The sequence below is a fragment of the Macrotis lagotis genome, chromosome 2 (genome assembly GCF_037893015.1).
Source record: "Macrotis lagotis isolate mMagLag1 chromosome 2, bilby.v1.9.chrom.fasta, whole genome shotgun sequence".
Lineage (NCBI taxonomy): Eukaryota > Metazoa > Chordata > Mammalia > Peramelemorphia > Peramelidae > Macrotis > Macrotis lagotis.
In genome coordinates this window covers 189,138,788-189,157,301 of record NC_133659.1, presented here as the reverse complement: position 1 = coordinate 189,157,301, position 18,514 = coordinate 189,138,788, and the positions used below count along the sequence as shown (strand labels likewise).

At 40.1% G+C, this 18,514-nt stretch overlaps 1 protein-coding gene and 1 non-coding gene across 2 annotated transcripts in view; both read right to left on the bottom strand.

Annotated features, from left to right (window-relative positions):
• Window positions 1–18,514, bottom strand: part of MED24 (mediator complex subunit 24) — a 35,092-nt gene that overhangs the window by 1,904 nt on the left and 14,674 nt on the right. Inside the window, exons 14-22 of the mRNA XM_074224000.1 lie at window positions 17,758–17,795; window positions 17,301–17,383; window positions 16,690–16,868; window positions 16,492–16,591; window positions 15,775–15,950; window positions 13,940–14,204; window positions 6,732–6,913; window positions 6,417–6,507; window positions 5,691–5,790 (exon numbers count right to left, since the gene is read on the bottom strand). Of these exons, the coding sequence (XP_074080101.1) occupies window positions 5,691–5,790; window positions 6,417–6,507; window positions 6,732–6,913; window positions 13,940–14,204; window positions 15,775–15,950; window positions 16,492–16,591; window positions 16,690–16,868; window positions 17,301–17,383; window positions 17,758–17,795 (1,214 nt within the window). The remainder of the gene's footprint in view (window positions 1–5,690; window positions 5,791–6,416; window positions 6,508–6,731; window positions 6,914–13,939; window positions 14,205–15,774; window positions 15,951–16,491; window positions 16,592–16,689; window positions 16,869–17,300; window positions 17,384–17,757; window positions 17,796–18,514) is intronic.
• LOC141515792 (small nucleolar RNA SNORD124) lies at window positions 17,450–17,558 on the bottom strand. Its single transcript, XR_012476531.1, has one exon. It is a non-coding gene; the product is annotated as a small nucleolar RNA SNORD124 (small nucleolar RNA).

The window sequence follows — 18,514 nt, the reverse complement described above, 5'->3', positions numbered from 1 at the left end:
GGACACAAAAAGGGAGGAAAAGGAGTTTCAATCCTTGGATTAAGAAGTCCCCACACTGACTTTCAGACTTTCCTGTTGAAACGACCAAAGCTGAACAGAAAGTTTGATCTTCACATACAGGACTCAGATGAAGCATAGAGAGAGTAGACGGGAAGAACAAATTGTGAGGGATTTAATGATACTGAACTGCTTGTATTCCTGCATGGGAAGAAGATACTTGTAACTCATAGGAGCCTTCTCATTTATTAGAGCAGTTAGGAGCATATATAGACAAGGCACAGGAGAGAGTTGAATATGAAGGTAAAATATATTATAAAGATGGAGTCAATGAGTGAAAAAGAAATGTACTGGGAGAAAATGAAAGGAGAGGTAGACTGGGCTAAGATATTTCACATAAAAGAGTCAAGAAAGTTTTTTTCAATGGAGTGGAAGGGGGGAAGGTGAGGGGGAAATGAAGGAGCCTTCATTCTCATCAGAAGTGGTTCAAAGGGGCAGCTAGGTGGCACAGTGGATAGAGCACTGGCCCTGGAGTCAGGAGTACCTGAGTTCAAATCTGGCCTCAGATACTTAATAATTACCTAGCTGTGTGGCCTTGGGCAAGCCACTTAACTCCATTGCCTTGCAAAAACTTAAAAAAAAAAAGTGATTCAGAGAGGAAATAACATGTATATTCAATAGGCTATAGAAATCTAACTTACCCTAGAGGGAAAAGGAGAGGAAGGAGATGGAAGGAAGGGAGGGGGGGTGGTGACAGAAAAGAAAGAAGATCATGGGAGAAGGTAGTCAGATATAATATACTTTTTTTTATAATACACTTTTAAGGAGGGACAGGGTGAAAGGAGAGAAAGAAAATAGAATAAATGGGAGTGGGGAAGAATAGAATGGAGGGAAACAGTTAGCAATAGCAACTGTGGGGGGAAAAATATTGAAGCAACTCCTCTGATGGACTTATGATAAAGAATCATTCTATGATAGAGAATGCAATCCAGGCAGGCTTCCAGGACAGAGCCAAAATGGTGGCATGAAGCTGACATATTCCCAGAGATTTCCCCTACCAAAGATAAATGAAGCCTCTACTCTGACATTCAAACTACATATCCCATTCAAGAAAAAGATATAAGATTCAAAGAAATTTTCAATGATAGACATTGTGGAGGTGTTTCAATGAAGGTCTGTCTGTTTGGGGGAAAAGGAGAAGTAAAATCCAAGAGGCAGGAGAGCAGGGAAAACCAGCTGCAATCTAGTTGACAGCTTAACAACAGCACAAGTCCCAGAAGTTAGATAGCAAGCCAGCAGGGAGGATTCCAACCCCAACCAAGTCTGAACCCTGGGATAACCAGGGTAAAAGATAGGACTGGGTCAGGAACAAACCACTGCTAAGTTAGAACCTGGACATAAAGGAGGAAACAAACCTCTGCAAAGGCAAGGCCTGGACTGCATAAGCAGTATCTTGACCAATGACAAGCCAGGGATCAGACTCCAGCCCCAACCAAAAAAACAAAAAAAGCTTGGACCTATACTCCCTATACTCCAGGAGCAGAACTAAAACAACAAAGATGAGCAGAAAAGCTAAAAGAGCACTCACTATAGAAAACTACTTTACAGACAGATGACAGCAACACCATGTCTGAAGAAATCAGTGAAAAATCACTCACAGGGGAAGTATCAAAACAGTCTATAAATTGGACTCAAAAAAGCTCATCGAAGAGCTTAAAAAAGATTTTAAAAACCAAAGAAAGGAAGGAAAAAAAAGAAATGAAATTCATGCAAGAAAATTATGAAAAATTGACCAAAGAAATCAACTCCTTCAAAAGTAAAAATAACCAAATGGAAAAAAAAATACAAAAGCTAATTGGAGAAAATAAAAACCCTAAAAATTAGAATTTAACAAATAGAAACCAATAAATCTGCAAGACTATAAGATTCCATAAAAAAAATAAAAAGGCTGAAAAAGTTGAAGAAAATGCAAAGTATCTTTTAGGGAAAACAAATGACCTGGAAAATAGATCCTACAAACTGTTGGACTACCAGAAAGCCTAGATCAGAAAAGAACCTGGAAAACATCATGCAGGAAATTATAAGGGAAAACTGTCCAAATCTGCTAGAATAAGAAAACAACATAACCATTGAAAAAATCCATAGAACCCTGGGAAAGAGATCCCAGGATAAAAATTCCAAGGGCTGTTATAGCTAAATTTCAAAACTCCCAAATAAAAGAGAGAGAACACTGAAAGCAGCAAAAAGAAAACAATTCAAATACCAAGGAAATACAAAGGACCTATCAGTCTCAACACTAAAGCATCGAAGACCTGGAATAACATATATCGGAGAGCAAAGGACTTGGGATTTATGACCCAGAATATACCATCCTACAAAATTCAGCATATATGGTCAGGGAAAAAGATGGATGTTCAATGAAATAGAGGACTTCTAGAATTTCCTGACACAAAGACCAGAACTGAACAGAGAATTCAATCACCAGAGTGACTCAAGAATTCCATAAAAAGGTAAATGAAAAAGGGAAGGAAAAAATAAAACATGTTACTCAAGATTATCAAAAAAGAAGATAAAGCATTTCTAATTCTTGAAAACTTTACTTCTCTTAAGATAATTAAAGGGTCGAATATAAAAAAAAGAGAATGCGATCCATCCCAGAAACAGGTATTGTGCTATCTGAACACAGTATGAAGTAATTCTTTTCTTTTCTCTCGCTTTATCTTTCTTAATGTATCTCTACGTGTGTGTGTGTGTGTGTATGTGGCTGGGGGGAGGGGGATTATGCTTACTTTTATAAGACTATTGTAGTAATGTGAAAATAAATGATATAAATATTTTTAAAAAGTCCCCTGGTTTCTCTCGCAGTCAGTAAGAAAGAGAAGGAAGATTACCAGATCCCAGGGACAGAACTAGCTCAGGGACCAAAACCTAGAAAACCCTGGCCATCAGGTCACTTCCCTTTGCCCAGCTCCTTACAAGAACTTGTGTTCCTATGACTAGACTCTAGAACAACCTCCTTTGGGGAAAGCCTGTTTTCTGTCCCACTGCTTTTCTGAACACCCTCTCAGGTCAACAAAGACTTCCAAACTGCCCAATCCCATGGCCTTTTCTCAGTCTTTCTCCTTCAGGGATTATCTGCCTCCATTTCCCCACTCCCACCCCCTTCTTCCTTGCATTCAAACACCACTCTCCTGGTTTTCTTTCTGCCCTCCCTCCCTTCTACTCACTCCTTTCCTGTCTCCTTTGTCACAATCACAGGCCTCAGATGCTAATGCAGGCCAATGAGGATCTGAACAAAAGATTTCCCAACAAGAAAACAGTGAGCCTCTACTTCAAGATGTGCACTGATGGGGAGCTCAGTCTCCATTTTTGGATTGCTCTGATTATTATAAAATGTTGCCTTAGACTAAACCAAAATCTGCCTCTGGTGCCTTTTACAGATTTCTCCTACTTCTGCCTTCCAGGGCCAGGAAGAGTAAGACTGAACTGTCCTCTCTCACAGACAGTCCCTCAATTAAGCAGCTATCAAGTCCCTTCTACATCTTCCATTCTCCAGGTTCCTCAATACCCTCCAGTTTTCTCACCATCCTCATTGTCTTCCCTTGGTCATATTCTTTAGAAGTATTCTTTGATGGTTCTCTCAAGGCCTGGAGTGTAAGGGGATTCTAAGACTCTGCTCCAGCCTCTTCTTTCTTCATTCTCTGTCTTAGCAGTTCACTCTTATCTTTACACATGACTCTTAAATATCTATCCTCTATCCTTAACCCTTCCTCTCTACAGAGCTTTAGAGACATTTCCAACTGCCTAAAACAGTTCTTTTTGGATGTGTATCATCTCTTTCACCACACTGTCCCACCCAAAGCTGCTCCTCTTTCGGTGATGTAACATTTTTTTTTTGGCAAGGCAATGGGGTTAAGTGGCATGCCCAAGGCCACACAGCTAGGTAATTATTAAGTGTCTGAGGTTGAATTTGAACTCAAGTCCTCCTGACTCCAGGGCCGGTGCTCTATCCACTGCGCCACCTAGCTGCCCCTGTGATACAACTTTCAACCAGCCTCCTGTGTTCAAAACCTCAGGGTTATCTTTGTTTCTCTTCAATCTGTCACATGCTAACAATTACAATGTCTTTCTAATACTACTTCACCTGTCCCTCAGGCACTCACATATTCTTCTTTATTCCTAATGATAAGAGTAATTCAGCATCTCCTTGCCATTACATGCCTGCTGTTTCAGGTATAATCTTATCTCGGTGTGGGTATACACACATAAAATGCACATAGATACACATATTCAGCAATGCTCACTTTATTTGAGGTTTGATTAATTCATAACTTTCTTTTAAAAATCTTAATCCCAATCCTGGATTTCTCAGAGTTCCTATGGCTTCACTTTCCATTTCATCCATAGCAATGCTGAGTTAATCTACTTGTTCCATCTCTTTCATAGCAATGCTGAGTTAAGCTACTTTATGTACAGATCTAGTCATATCACTCCTGGCCTCTAAATCCTTTGCTACCCCTGTCTCATTCCAAAAAGGAAGAGGAAGACGGGAGAAGGAAAGCTCCCTTGTAGACCACTGTGCCTAGTTTGTCCCTGTTAGAATTAAAGAGGAACTTACAGAGAGAGTCCAAGTTTAGACTTTTTTTTAGCTTAGCATTCAAGGTCCTTTACATAAAATACCATCCTGTCTTCTAGCAAAGAGGAAAAATCTGGTGTGTGAGCAAGCTGCCAGGAGGTAGGAAAGTGATATAGATGAGAAGCACAGTGAAAAAGAGAAGCTAAGGAATCTGCTTATTCTCAGAATCTGAAGCTTCTCAAAACATAGGCTGCATCTCCTTAGGCGACTCAGGCACAGCCAGCAGGATGAAGGCAATTTCTAGCAAAACCAGGCAAGTACTAACACTAGCATGTCTCCACAGGCCCAGGAGAGACCAGGCCACAAGTCCTTGTGCTTCACTCTTTTTCTTAGGCAAACCTGGTCATGAAGGCCAAAGATGACAGAGTCAAAGACACCTAATATAGAACTGACTGGAAAAATACCACCAATGGCTGGCTACACAGGGGAGAACACCATCTGGAAGAATGACTTTCAGCTTTAATCCTATTATCCTACTAATCCTAAACATCTGTGGAGGGAAACTGAAAGTTCCCTCAAAGGAATCTGGCAGAAAGTTTGCTATCTATTTCTATCATTTATTTCTAAGGGCAGCCAGGTGGCACAGTGGATATAGCACTGTCAGGAGAACAATTGGTGGAATCCAGTCTCAGACACTTACCATTGCTAGCTATGTGACCATGGGCAAGTCACTTAACCCTGATTACCTCACATCCAGGGCCATCTCTAGTCATCCTGATCCATATCTGGCCACTGGACCCAGATGGCTCTGGAGGAGAAAGTGAGGCTGGGAACTTAGCACAGCGCCCCCTCACTCAAATCCAATTCACATGCTTGTCATGACATCACTTCCTTGATGTCATGGTCTTTTTCAAGAATGAAGGACAGGGGCAGCTAGGTGGCGCAGTGGATAGAGCACCGGCCCTGGAGTCAGGAGTACCTGAGTTCAAATCCAACCTCAGACACTTAATAATTACCTAGCTGTGTGGCCTTGGGCAAGCCACTTAACCCCACATCATCATCATTTATTTCTAGGGTGCTCAGGCCCTGCCTATGCTAACCAAATTCTCATACTCACTAGGACTAGAGAGAACATTGGCATCATCCTCATTGGAACTTAGAAGTCGCATCAACTTTGATGGCTGTGTATCATCCAAGGGAAAGAGGCTGATGTAATCCTAGGGAATGGGGTTAAGAGCAGTAATATCATTCAAAAATAAACACCATGCTAAGGAAACTAATCAATAGATCCATTTCCCAATTCCTACTCCCATGAAAGGCCCTCCAACTTCAGAAAAGTAGAAAAAACTCAGCTATGAGGATCCTGCTTTGAAAGACCTTCTTTTAACCTTCCACATTTAGAAATCCTCCTGGCTACTGTTTTCACCTTCCTTTTCTCTCTTAAAGAGGGAATGAAGGGGCAGCTAGGTGACACAGTGGATAGAGTACTGGCCCTGGAATCAGGAGGACCTGAGTTCAAATCCGGCCTCAGACACTTAATAATTACCTAGCTGTGTGACTTTGGGCAAGTCACTTAACCCCACTGCCTTGCAAAAAACTTAAAAAAAAGGGGGGAATGATGGGATGGAAAACATTTGCTCCCTTTCATATTAGAAGAGCCTTCCAAAGGGCATCATCCTCATTAGAATTTAGTTGGAGAGTCTTAGTTGGAGAGATTAAATCCCTGCTTCAGCTTTATATTCATTTTTAGCAATTAAAAGAGATACTTCTGAGTCAAGGGTACCAGTTTTGGGCTACATTTGTTATCTATCACTTTGGATTATAGTTATTTGTAAATTCTCACCTCAATGTCCTCTCGGTGTCTCTTCTTCTGTCGGGAAGATGCCTGCCCCTTGTGAGAAGAGTATGAACTCAGGGCACACCACACTGCCAGCCTAAACAAATAATTGTGAAGTAGGAGGAGAGAAGAGGAAGTTCAGTAGGAAATGGGTAAGGATCTCTGAATCTTCTATGTAAACCCAAACTAACAGTAAAGAATGAGTTCAATGAGGCTGAATTCACACTTGATCCTCTCTGTTGTGACATGGAGGGGACAGGATCTCTTTTCAGGACTGATCTGAAGTCACAGGATATGGGAATGAGGAGGGGAGAAATTTACTTGGCCAGGGCTGTGCCTGGGGGATCCATGAGGCTATGCCACTTGGCAGAATCTGTGAGAAGGCCAGGAAGGATATGACCCAACAGGATCAGTGTGACTTGTTGCATGTCCAAGCAGAAGATGGAGTAGAGCAGCTCTACAGCTCGAAGAGTATATTCCTTTCGAGTCTCCTTCAGCAGCTCCTGGAATGAATAGTAAAGGAAAAATAAGAAAATAGGGCCCTCATACTTACCTCTGGATATTCAAATGTTATTGCCTCTTCTCAAGCAACCAAGTTCCTTCTTTTTCCTTTATAACTTCTTTTTTTTAAGGTTTTTTTTTTTTTGGCAAGGCAGTGGGGTTAAGTGGCTTGCCCAAGGCCACACAGCTAGATAATTATTAAGTGTCTGAGGCCAGATTTGAACTCAGGTACTCCTGACTCTAGGGCTGGTACTCTATCCACTGCACCACCTAGCCACCCCCCAATAACTTCTGACTCTCCAAGAATCTCTCCCAGACTGATTCCAGCAAACTGTACCCTGCAACCTCCTGGTAGTTATCAGTCTTGATTCATCCCTATTAGATTCAGTTCAAAACATATTTAGAAAACATCCGTTGAATTTAAAGTGCTAGATTAAAAATATAAAGAAAAGTCCATGATTTCAAGGAGCTGAAAAAAAATACTAAAGTGGTCCTGAACAAAAAGGCAAAGGGAAAATCAAAATGGTCTAAAGATGGGGTAAAGAAAAGAGCCCTAAGAATAATGCAAAGTGGTAAGAAACAGAAAGAGAGATCAGAAAGGTTTCACACAAGTGTTATCACCCAAGTTGAGCTCCAAAGGGTAGAAATGTTCCAGAAACAGGACATGATGAATCAATGCAAAGAGTCATAAATTGGCATGTTGAGTTCCATTTGATTAAATGTAGAAAGATAGGGCAGGGGAAAAAAAATGGAAGCAAACTTTAAACTCAGAATGAGGACTTCCTAAGGGAAAGAGCAACCTATAGAATGTCTTTGGATCAGAAGAGTGATATGGTCACATGTGCAGCTGTGCAAAAGATGGACTGGAAGCAGAGAAAGCAATAAGGAGATTTTATCAGAGTCCAGGTCTGAATTACGGTGGTGAAATTGTGGAGTTAGAAATAACTGGTCTTGGCAATTAAATGGATGCGGAAGGTGAGGTAAAAGGAAGAATCAAACATGATTTATTCTAAGGTTATGAAGTTGGGCGACCAAGAGGTTGAATGGTAGTAAAATGAAGGGAAGTTTAGAAAGGAAGGACTCATGGCAAATGGGAAGGGGTGTTTAAGATAAGTTCAAATACGTTTTCTTTTTTCAAACTAACAAGATGTTTCCTTTCTTTTTTTTTAGGTTTTTTTTTTTGCAAGGCAAATGGGGTTAAGTGGCTTGCCTAAGGCCACACAGCTAGGTAATTATTAAGTGTCTGAGACCAGATTTGAACCCAGGTACTCCTGACTCCAGGGCCAGTGCTTTATCCACAACGCCACCTAGCTGCCCGCCTTTCATTTTTATGTCATAGTCAATTCTTTTTAATCTCCAAGCACCATGAATTTAGTTTTGAACATGTTGAATCTGAAGGGCCAACAGAACATTCAGGTAGTCAATGTTAGTCATCAATGGGAGATGAAGAATGGAATAGAAGGGAGAGATAAGACTAGATTTGTAGATCTGGTGGTCATCTGCATAAAGTGTTAATTGAACCAATGGAAGCTGAATAGTTCACATTTAGAGAGCACTAAATAGACTGTGTTCTAGGAAAAAAAAAAGGAGGAAAGATCAACCAGATAAGGAAAGACCTAGGAGAGAATAGTGACCTAAAAGCTAAGAGAAGAAAAAATTTTGAGAAGGGGGAGGTAAGGAAAGAGTTTCCAAAGTCACAGAAAACTCAAAGGAGATGAAAAAGACCACTGGACTTCACAATTAAGAAATCACTGGTCAAAAAAGAGACAGCAGTAGAGCAATCAGGTATGAAATCAGACAGCAAAGGAAAGAGAAGTCAGTAGGAAGGAAATGGGGGCAACAAGTGTAAAGATTCCATTCCAGATACTTAGCAATGATAACAGGGAGAGCTATAGGATAAAAGCTAGCTCTAGAGATTGGCAGCCAGGAACAGGAGAGGAGAGACTGAAAATGAGAGAAGGAATGACATAAAGGCAAGATGTTAAAAGTTGCACAGAAGGGAATCAAAGGAAGAAAGAGAAAGGTTAGTCTTCAAAAGAAGGGCCAGTTCATAGTCTCAGACTGGAGAAAATAAATAGAAACTGTATAAATGTTTTCAAATGTATAACAGAGCTAAGAGAGTTTATAATGAATGGACTCAAATTTCTCTATAATAGGAAACAATGTCACCTACTGAGAAGAGGGTGTTGGGGACTTAAAAGACAAAGTCAGCAACAGAGGCCATGGGGAGTGAGTGTGGAGAGATAACCAGAGACCATTAAAAAGAAAAGAAAAAAGGATTTCCATTAAATATTATAGACCCAGGGAAAGTTAGATAACTAGAATTTGTGGTGAACCTCATAGGTCTGGCTATATGACTTTTTCCAGCAGTATTTAGTAGCTTAGGAATAAGGGTGAAGAGGGAAGGTGGTTTGGGTGGCACCAGACTGAACACTGGCAGCTCATTAACTTGAGGAAATGAAATCAAGATCATTCAAGGATTAAGGACAATGCCCTACTGATCTGGCAAACTCTACGGCTAAGACTCTGAAGGGGGAAAAAGTAAAGTCAGAAAAGGGTGACAGGTTGGAAAAACAGAGACAAACAATAAGGATATGGAAGCAAGATATATGTACCTAGGGGTGGCTAGATGGCGTAGTGGATAAAGCACCAGCCTTGGGAGTCAGAAGTATCTGAGTTTAAATCCGGTCTCAGACACTTAATAATTACCTAGCTGTGTGGCCTTGGGCAAGCCACTTAACCCCATTTGCCTTGTCAAAAAACCTAAAAAAAAAAAAAGATATATGTACCTATTAAAAAGACACAATTTTGACATCTCCATTATTATTGAGTTATAGTGGGATTCAAATATTCTTTTAGAAAAGCAAAGAATTTTAAAAGAACACAAGAAAAGCTAGAATATTATTTGTATATGCATAAGATGTGGAGGAACCAATAAGGAGAAATTCTATTCTAAATTTAATTCTCACTAACCAGGAAGAATTTGTCCATGAAAATGATGGAAACCTTTTGTGCAGGAAATGATACTCTCTCCTAAAGTAAAGGAAAGCAGACTTAAAAGCATTCAGACAAAGAACAAGTATAGTCTAAATTCTATTGAGGAAATCAATTCAGAGGAAAAAAAACGCTAAAGCATGGAACATATAACCTTTTAGCTCTTCTGGGCTACATCACCCAACAAAAACTTGTCAAGAATTTAATATTTATTTATGACCACAACATAGCTCAGATTACTAATGAGTATAATAAAATGGAATAAGGCTGCATGAGTGGACTTTGAGGGCCAAGTGCAGCCAGAGGACCTCAAGTTGGACACATCTGCTCTAAAGGATATGAGACAAAAAGAAATAATTTCAACAAAGGAAAAAAAAGGCAGCTGACTAATGAGACTAGTAAAAATGCTAAGAAAATCCACTAATCAATTTATATTTTAAATTTCAGATGAAACTGAAAAGTTTTTATAGAACTGCTAAAATCAAAAAAATTTAAGAAAACTGGGAAATTTTGGACTACTAAAAATGGGGGGGGGAACACTGTGCTTCAAATATTTGTGTGAGGAACTGATATTACATAAGATTCCATTGGAAAAATGGCCCAAAGTAATTGTCAAAAAAAAAAAAAAGGTAAATTGTTAATACCACATGAAAGATTGCCCCAATCACTAAAAAGAGATATGCAAATCAAAACAGCTGTGAAGGGGCAGCTAGGTGGCAAAGTGGATCGAGCACCGGCCCTGGAGTCAGGAGTACCTGAGTTCAAATCCGGCCTAAAACACTTAATAATTACCTAGCCGTGTGGCCTTGGGCAAGCTACTTAACCCCATTGCCTTGTAAAAAAAAAAAAAACCAACTAAAAACAAAACAAAACAAAACAAAACAAACAGCTGTGAAGTTCTGGCTCACAGCTAAGAGGTTTTAACTCATACCCTGAGACCTGGTAAAAATGAAAAAAAAAGGGAAACAGATAATGATGGAAGTATTAGCTGCAAAAAGGTAGGCATTCTAATAAATTGTTGGTGGAGCTGTGAAAACCAATTTGGAATTATGCCAGAAATATGTTAAAAATATTGATTCCCACTTCTAGACATATCTCAAAGATAGCAAATTCACAAAAGTCCAATATATATAAAAATATTCATAGCAGCACTTTTTTGGATTTAAATTTTTTAGATTTTTCAAGGCAATGGGGCTAAGTGGCTTGCCCAAGGCCACATGGCTAGGTAATTAGTGTCCAAAGTCGGATTTGAACCCAGGTACTCCTGACTCCAAGGCCAGTGCTCTATTCACTGCGCCACCTAGCCGCCCCTAGCAGCACTTTTTTGTAGTAGCAAAGAAGCAGAAAAAAATTAAACCTGAAAGATGCCAGTTAAGTATGGGATGGCTAAACAGATTGTGATTATATAAATACAATGAAATATGGAATATGAATATAATGGCTAATATGAAGAATTCAAAGAACCATAAATTTATATGAACTGATAGTAACTAAGCTAAATAAGGAAAACAATATATACAATGACTACAACAATGTAGAAGAACAAAACCCCTTATCTCAAATGTTCTCCCCCAACTCCATCTACTGATTTCCCTGGCTTCCTTCAAATTTCAACTAAAATCTCATCTTTTACAGGAAGCTTCTCTTCGTTCTAGGGTCTTCCCTCTGGTATTTCCTATTTATCCAAACATAATTTGCTTTGTATCTATCTATTTGCATGATATCTCCTCCACTAGATTGTAAGTTTCTTGAGGGACTATCTGTTGCCTCGTTTTGAATCCCCAGTTTAGCACCTTGCCTGGGATTTAATAAATATATCTAGAAAAGAAAATAGTGATCAGTAACATCATGAAATCATCAAAAATAAGTCATTTAGGACTAAGCACATTTCCTTTTTTAGCAAGATTAACAGCCTGGTGGATGATGATGAAGAATGACAATCAGCATTTAGAGAGAACCAACTATGTTCCAGACAAGGGGCTCTTTTTGTGCTCACAATAACCTGGAAGGTATTATCATTAGCTCCACTTCAGAGAAAGGCTGTAAATATGGTGTACATGAGAAAACATCTCTCCTGTTCTTCTTGTGGATAAAATGGAGAAATGTGGCTAGATCATCATTGTTAAATATATTTCAACAGGATGAAAGGTTGGACCCACCCAGAATAGTCCTAGATGGTTTGTTCACTAACTATATACTTAAAGAGTTACTTCTTTTTTCCCCAAACTGAAAGTCTTCAAGTCTGACTGACCCCTTAAAGGAGATAGTATGGATTTGTCCAGAGGGTCTTTGAAGTCCCTCCTAACTCCAAGATTCTGTGCCAAGATGATGAGGATCTATCCTTCATCCTGGGGCTTTTAATATTTTTATCACTGATCCTGATAATGGAATTGGGGAACTAATATACCAGATGACAGAGTAAAGTCCCCCAAAAATCTTAATATGGATACTGATTTGAGTAAATCTAATAAGGTGACATTAATGGGGGAAAAATATAAACTCTTACACTAGATTCTAAAAATGAACTTCAGAGATGTGGCTAAATAACAATTTCAATAAACATGATCTGGAAGATTTGGTAATTTATTATTTTTAGGTCAGTTAACAGACACCTCCTTCCCCCCCCCAAAAAAAATCTAATGACTTTAGGTGACATTAAGAAAGACAATATTAAAAAATAAATGAATGGATGAATGAATAAATACAAAGAAAGACAATAGTGAACAGGGCTAGAAAGCTGAAGACAGCACCACTATATTCTCATTTGTTCTGATCATAGCTGTGATACTATATTCAGTTCTAGGAACTATATTTTAGAAATGACTTTGATAATCAGGAGAAGATCTAGAGAAGGGCAACAAAAATGAAAAGCAGTTCATGCCACATAGTTAAGTTAAAGGAACCCTACTTGATGAATAAATCAACAAGCATTTATTAAGTATCAACAACATGTCAAACAACATTCGAAGGGTACAAAGACAAAGAATGAAACAATTTCTACTCTTTAAAAGCTTACATTCCTCTTAAAGTTAATTTAGAGATCAGAGTACTTGAAAGACCATCATGGGCAAGTCAACAGTTTTGTTCTGCTTGACCCTGAAAGAACCAGGAACAATGGCAAAAAGTTGTAAAGATGTGATTCTATAACTGGAAGAACAAGGAGGAACAGAGGACTCAAGTAAAAAACAGGACCAAGAATAGGTTGAGGAAGAGTAAAAGCAGTTGGAGCGGTAGAAGCACGGGATCAGAGAGATGTATTTCAGAATTTGGAGGGGTAGAACAATGAGATCTAAGATGTTGTGGCTGAGTGTATGTGGAGATCAAGGGCACTGAGGTTGATGAATTGAGAGGCCAAGGGTCTGAAATGTCATTAATATGAATATTGAAATCAACCTGAATGAGGGCAGAGATAGAAAGGAAGACTGTAAACCAAGTACTAGAACTATTAAGGAAAGAGAATATATACAAACCAAAATCTTTATAGTAGAGCTTTTTATAGCACAATAGAAAGGAAGAAGTTCTCTTCCTTTATCATAGAGTTGGAGGTCCTAAGAGTAAGGAATATAGCAAACTGTCAGACTCCACAGTGTCTCTATGTTACAACACTGCTGAACAGAGAAAGCTGGAGACAGGAGGAAATATTTGGAAATGAACATGATTTAAAAAGCAAAGACATCAATATATAAAGGATGAAAAACAAATTTTTAAAGGAGGAAGAATGACTAGTTGTCAACAAATGATAGCAATGGAACATCAGATAGGTAAGAGTGATGGTTAGCTGAGCCACACTAAATATTCAATAAAGACATTTTTTTAGGGGTTTTTTTTTTGCAAGGCAAATGGGTTTAAGTGGCTTACCCAAGGCCACACATCTGAGGCCAGATTTGAACTCAGGTACTCCTGACTCCAGGGCTGGTGCTCTATCCACTGTACCACCTAGCTGCCCCCAATAAAGACTTCTTAAAGGATGATTGAGATCAAGACCTCTCTTCTCTCCAGAGCTATCTAGCTCATTCCCAGCCCACTTCACGCACCTTAACCAAGTTGTTGCAGAACCAGTAAACACCACCCATATGCAGCAGGGTGTCAAAGACATGGATGGATCGGCTATCCACCCAGCCCTTCTCCAGAACCTCTGCAAAGATACTTGTCAGCACCTCCTTGATAGGTCTTTTGGGAGGCAAGAGGTTCCAATAGGGCATTGTATCCATGCCAGTAGATGGGAACTTGATCTGTGTGGCTGTCTGCTGTAGAACATCAGCACACATATGTTCCAGAATTGAGGTCATGATCACCACCCTATGGATATAGAGAATTCAAATGTGAGCAGATGTGGTACTGCTTAGAGAGACAGAGATCACTTGGGCCAAGTATAGCAACCCCTGCTCTCCAAAGGCTTGTGGTACCAAAAAAAACTCACAATCAATAAATCCCACATCTATAGTAGAAAATAAACAAGAGGAAGCTCTTAGTAGTACTCCATTGAATATTTGGGGCCTAGGAATAGGACCTAATGTACATCAAAATGGGAAATACCACCCCTGCTTCCAAGGCACTTCAGCAGGCCTATCATGGGATATTAACAAACCCTTGGTCTAAATAAATATATCACATCCCAAGAGCTAAATGTTTAAGGGTAAGGTGGGAAATAGAATGCTGAATTTTTCAGGCTCTAGTCCAGTCTTGGCTGCCACTCAGAAGAAAACAATTTTTCCAGTCATAAGAACATAGGCAAAGACTGCTCTTTATAAATACTCTGAGGTCTGGCTCATGGAGGCAGAAACAGGAATAGGCAGAATTCTCTTAGAAATAAAGTTTTCATTATACACACTAGCAACAACATGGTGTGATGATCAACTATGATGGACTTATTCATTTCAGCAGTACAATAATCAAAGACAATTCTAAAAGACTTGTGATGGAAAAGGCCATCCACATCCAGAGACAACTATGAAGTTTAAATGGGGACCAAAACTTACTATCTTCAAGTTTTAAAAATTGTCCATGTAATATGTCACTTTTTCTCTCTAGTGTTTTTTTTCTTCCATATAGATTTGATTCTTCTTTCACAATATGATTAATATGGATTTATATTTAGCATAATTATACACATAGACACTATATTAGATTGTTTTCTGTTAGGAGGAAGGGGGAGGGAAGGCAGGAAGGGAGAAAAATGTAAAACTCAAAACCTTGTCAAAAAAATGATTGGTGAAAACTGTTGCATGTTGTTAGAAAAATAAATAAAAATAATTAATTAAAAAAAGGAAATAAAGAATTTTTTAGTAAGACTCATTACATTTGAATTGGGTGTAACTGTTCTCAGCACATTAAATTAGAATACTATCACTATATAAACCTCAGATTCTTAATCTCTAAAGTTCCTGCTTTTCATCCAGAATTTTAGCAAGAGAAATCTTTGAGAGGAGGCATAATCTAAAAATTCTTATATCATGGTTAATTTTACACTGGAGGAAACAGAAATTATCACAATGGAATGAACTCTTCAGTGACATTTTAGCTGAATTTTGTCATCTCTTCCCTTTACAAGATATTAAAAACAACTATTTTCCACATAGGAGGAGCTCAACATTTACTGAATGAATGAATGAATGACTAAAAGTAGGTGAGCTCCTCAGGACCCAATAGAGTCCAAGCAAAAGGAAAATGACACAAGGATCAAAGGCTGGAAAGGAAGGTAAAAGGTCTCTCCAATACACAGATTAAAAACTCCTTCCCACAAGGGTGCACAATTAGCAGCACAAGAGAAATGACTGGGTTTTCTAGCCCAAAAGGAATTAGGGTAATTGGAGGTACTGTCTGCAAAAGTGAATGGAAAGGCTTAGAAGAGAAAGGGAAGATTACAGACCTCTCATTGTAGAACTGTAGGGTGTTCTCACTGAAGAGAGGCCCTACCAGCTGTCGAATCATCTGCAATGATTTCTCACGCTCATCTAGGCCAAGCATACGGACATGGGCCACAAGCCAAGCAACAGCACACACTGCCAGGCTGCACACCTTTCCCTTGATGTTGTCTGTGATTTTCTGGGATGGGAAATATGAGAGCTGTAGGTACCAGGCCCAACACCAAGCCATGCCTTATACCCTTTCCCTGGAGAGTGTTTCCATTAGCAAGTAGGTTTTTGTTTTGTTTTTTTTAGATTTTTGCAAGGCAAATGGGGTTAAGTGGCTTGCCCAAGGCCACACAGCTAGGTAATTATTAAGTGTCTGAGACTGGATTTGAACCCAGGTACTCCTGACTCCAAGGCTGGTGCTTTATCCACTACACCACCTAGCCGCCCCTCCTCTAGCAAGTTGGACCCTGGGTCCACCTGTGTCCACCCTGACTCTGAGGTCTGGGTTGGAGAGGGAGAGGGAGAAGGGACCTAGAGGTCTAGAAGTGACCTTGGCTGCAGAAGGAAGAGACCCTGGATCTTAAGAGTTCCACAAATGGGGAACACCCTCAAGAAGACAGCCTAGACTGGCAAATGGTTTGCAGGGAAGAGAGAAGAGAGGTGAGGGTGGGAATTAAGGATGTCCTATCCTGGGCCAAAAGGCATTACTTTGGATGGAGGGTACTGGCTACCTGGATGGACTCAAAAGCCAGGACTCCATTCTCCCAGGCATTCAGAATCTCCAAGATGGCAGCTGAGATGCTAAGACAGGCCTCATGCCACTTCATCTGCCTGTTGGAAAGAAGTGGGAGGAAGGTCACCAAAATGAGGGCTAGAGCATGGTCTTAAAAAGAAACATGCCTCCATTTGCATCCTTTCAGGCCACCTACACTAGCTTCATTTCAGAGGTGTTGTTGAGAAGGGCAACCAAGGATTCCACCTTGGTGGAGTCAGGTCGGAAGCAGGGGTGGTCAGGATTCAGGATCTTGCCCTCCTCGGGCATGCATGTCTGCATCCAGGTCTCAAAGAAGGGCACTTCATCCACGGTGCTTGATTCTGAAAGAATGACCTGGATGGAGGACCAAAGTAAGGAAAGAGAGTAAAGTGTCTACCCACCAGGTAACTGGTGGACCACTGCCACTCCAACTCTGCCTCAATGGGCCCCAACCTTCATCCCTGACATTGTCTCCCACCCACCACAGACACAGCTACAGTTTTAGGGAAATGAGAAGAAAATGAGGCCTAGTTCGCCATCTTGTGGTCAGTGAAGATATGGTCCCTAAAGATTCTGCATGAGCCTGGGGGGAGAAAGGAGAAGGGATCCCTTTTCTGATGATCTGGGCACCCATCAACCACTGGCATAGTGTGTCATTAGTCCTAAAATCTGGTGATCTAGGAAAGTTTCTTTGGCTTTCATAAATGGTTTCTTTCCCATTTCCATATGACCAAGTCCCTTGTCATTCCCTACCCTATTCCCTGCTGCCCTTCCCCTCTCACTGACCTCGGAACCATAGGTCTGGGCCACATGGCACAACATGAGAAAGGAGATGTCAAACAGCAGTGCACGGACTGAAGCTGTTTTGGCTGTGGGGAGAAGAAGCAGAAGTAAGAAGACTTGCTTGCCCAGGGCTTGCCTGAAGGCAAGAAGGTTTCAGATCAAGGAAGGTCAGGAAGAGAGCATCCGCATCACAGACAGACCTGGGACTCAGGTTCCTTTTCTTGGGGTTTCACTTTGAGCATCATTCCTCCCTTGAAATATGGAAACTCCCCAAAGGTTCTAACTGAGGCCTTCCCTGCCCTGTCACAAACAGAACTGGATTCACAAAGAATCCACAGGCAGGTGCAATTTTAGAAGAATCCTCTGCCTGCCCTCACTTGACCCTATTCAAGATTATCTTAGAGCAGAGACTACTCCTTCCCTGTTTCCCCTGAGACCAGGGAATCTATTGATAACTTACAGTTTTCAGCATTGATGTGCTTTGTGAATTCATTCAACCTGTTGTGGAAAGAAGGGAGCTAGGTCAAAAGAGGGTCTTGGGACAATAGGACCAGCTAGAGATAGCAGAAAAGAACTATCTTTTTTGACTAGTGTCAATCACCAGTATTTGGATTACAAATCACAATACACTAAAACATAGTTTTATCTTCATAATCTCTAAAAACATCAAAAGTCTGATGCTCCATTAAATGCAAACAAATTCTACATCTGAAGAACTGATTTTCCATGGAGATGGCTAGAACAGGATTTCATAGGTAATTACTAAATAATGGAATGACATGTGCTGGAAAGGTCCTTAAATACCAGGTAGTTCAATTCAAGTATTTTTATTTATAATTTTCTTTTTTTTTTTTAACTTATTTAAGGCAGTGGGGTTAAGTGACTTGCCCAAGGTGTCTGAGGTCACATTTGAACTCAGGTCCTCCTGACTACAGGGCCAGTGCTCTATCCACTGTGTCACCTAGCTGTCCTTATTTCAGGTATTTTAATGAAGAAATTTATACTCAAAGAGATCAAGTGAATTGTCCAAGGTCACAGATTTCCTTGGCAGCAAAATCAAAACTTTCTAGTATCCAGCTCTCCAGCCTCCCCAGTCTAAACCTCATCCCAATATCACCTATTCTAGCTTGTATTTGGTTAATGACTGATCACTCTTTAGGTCCAATGTTTAAAGTGTCTTCATGGGGCAGCTAGGTGGTGCAGTGGATAAAGCACCG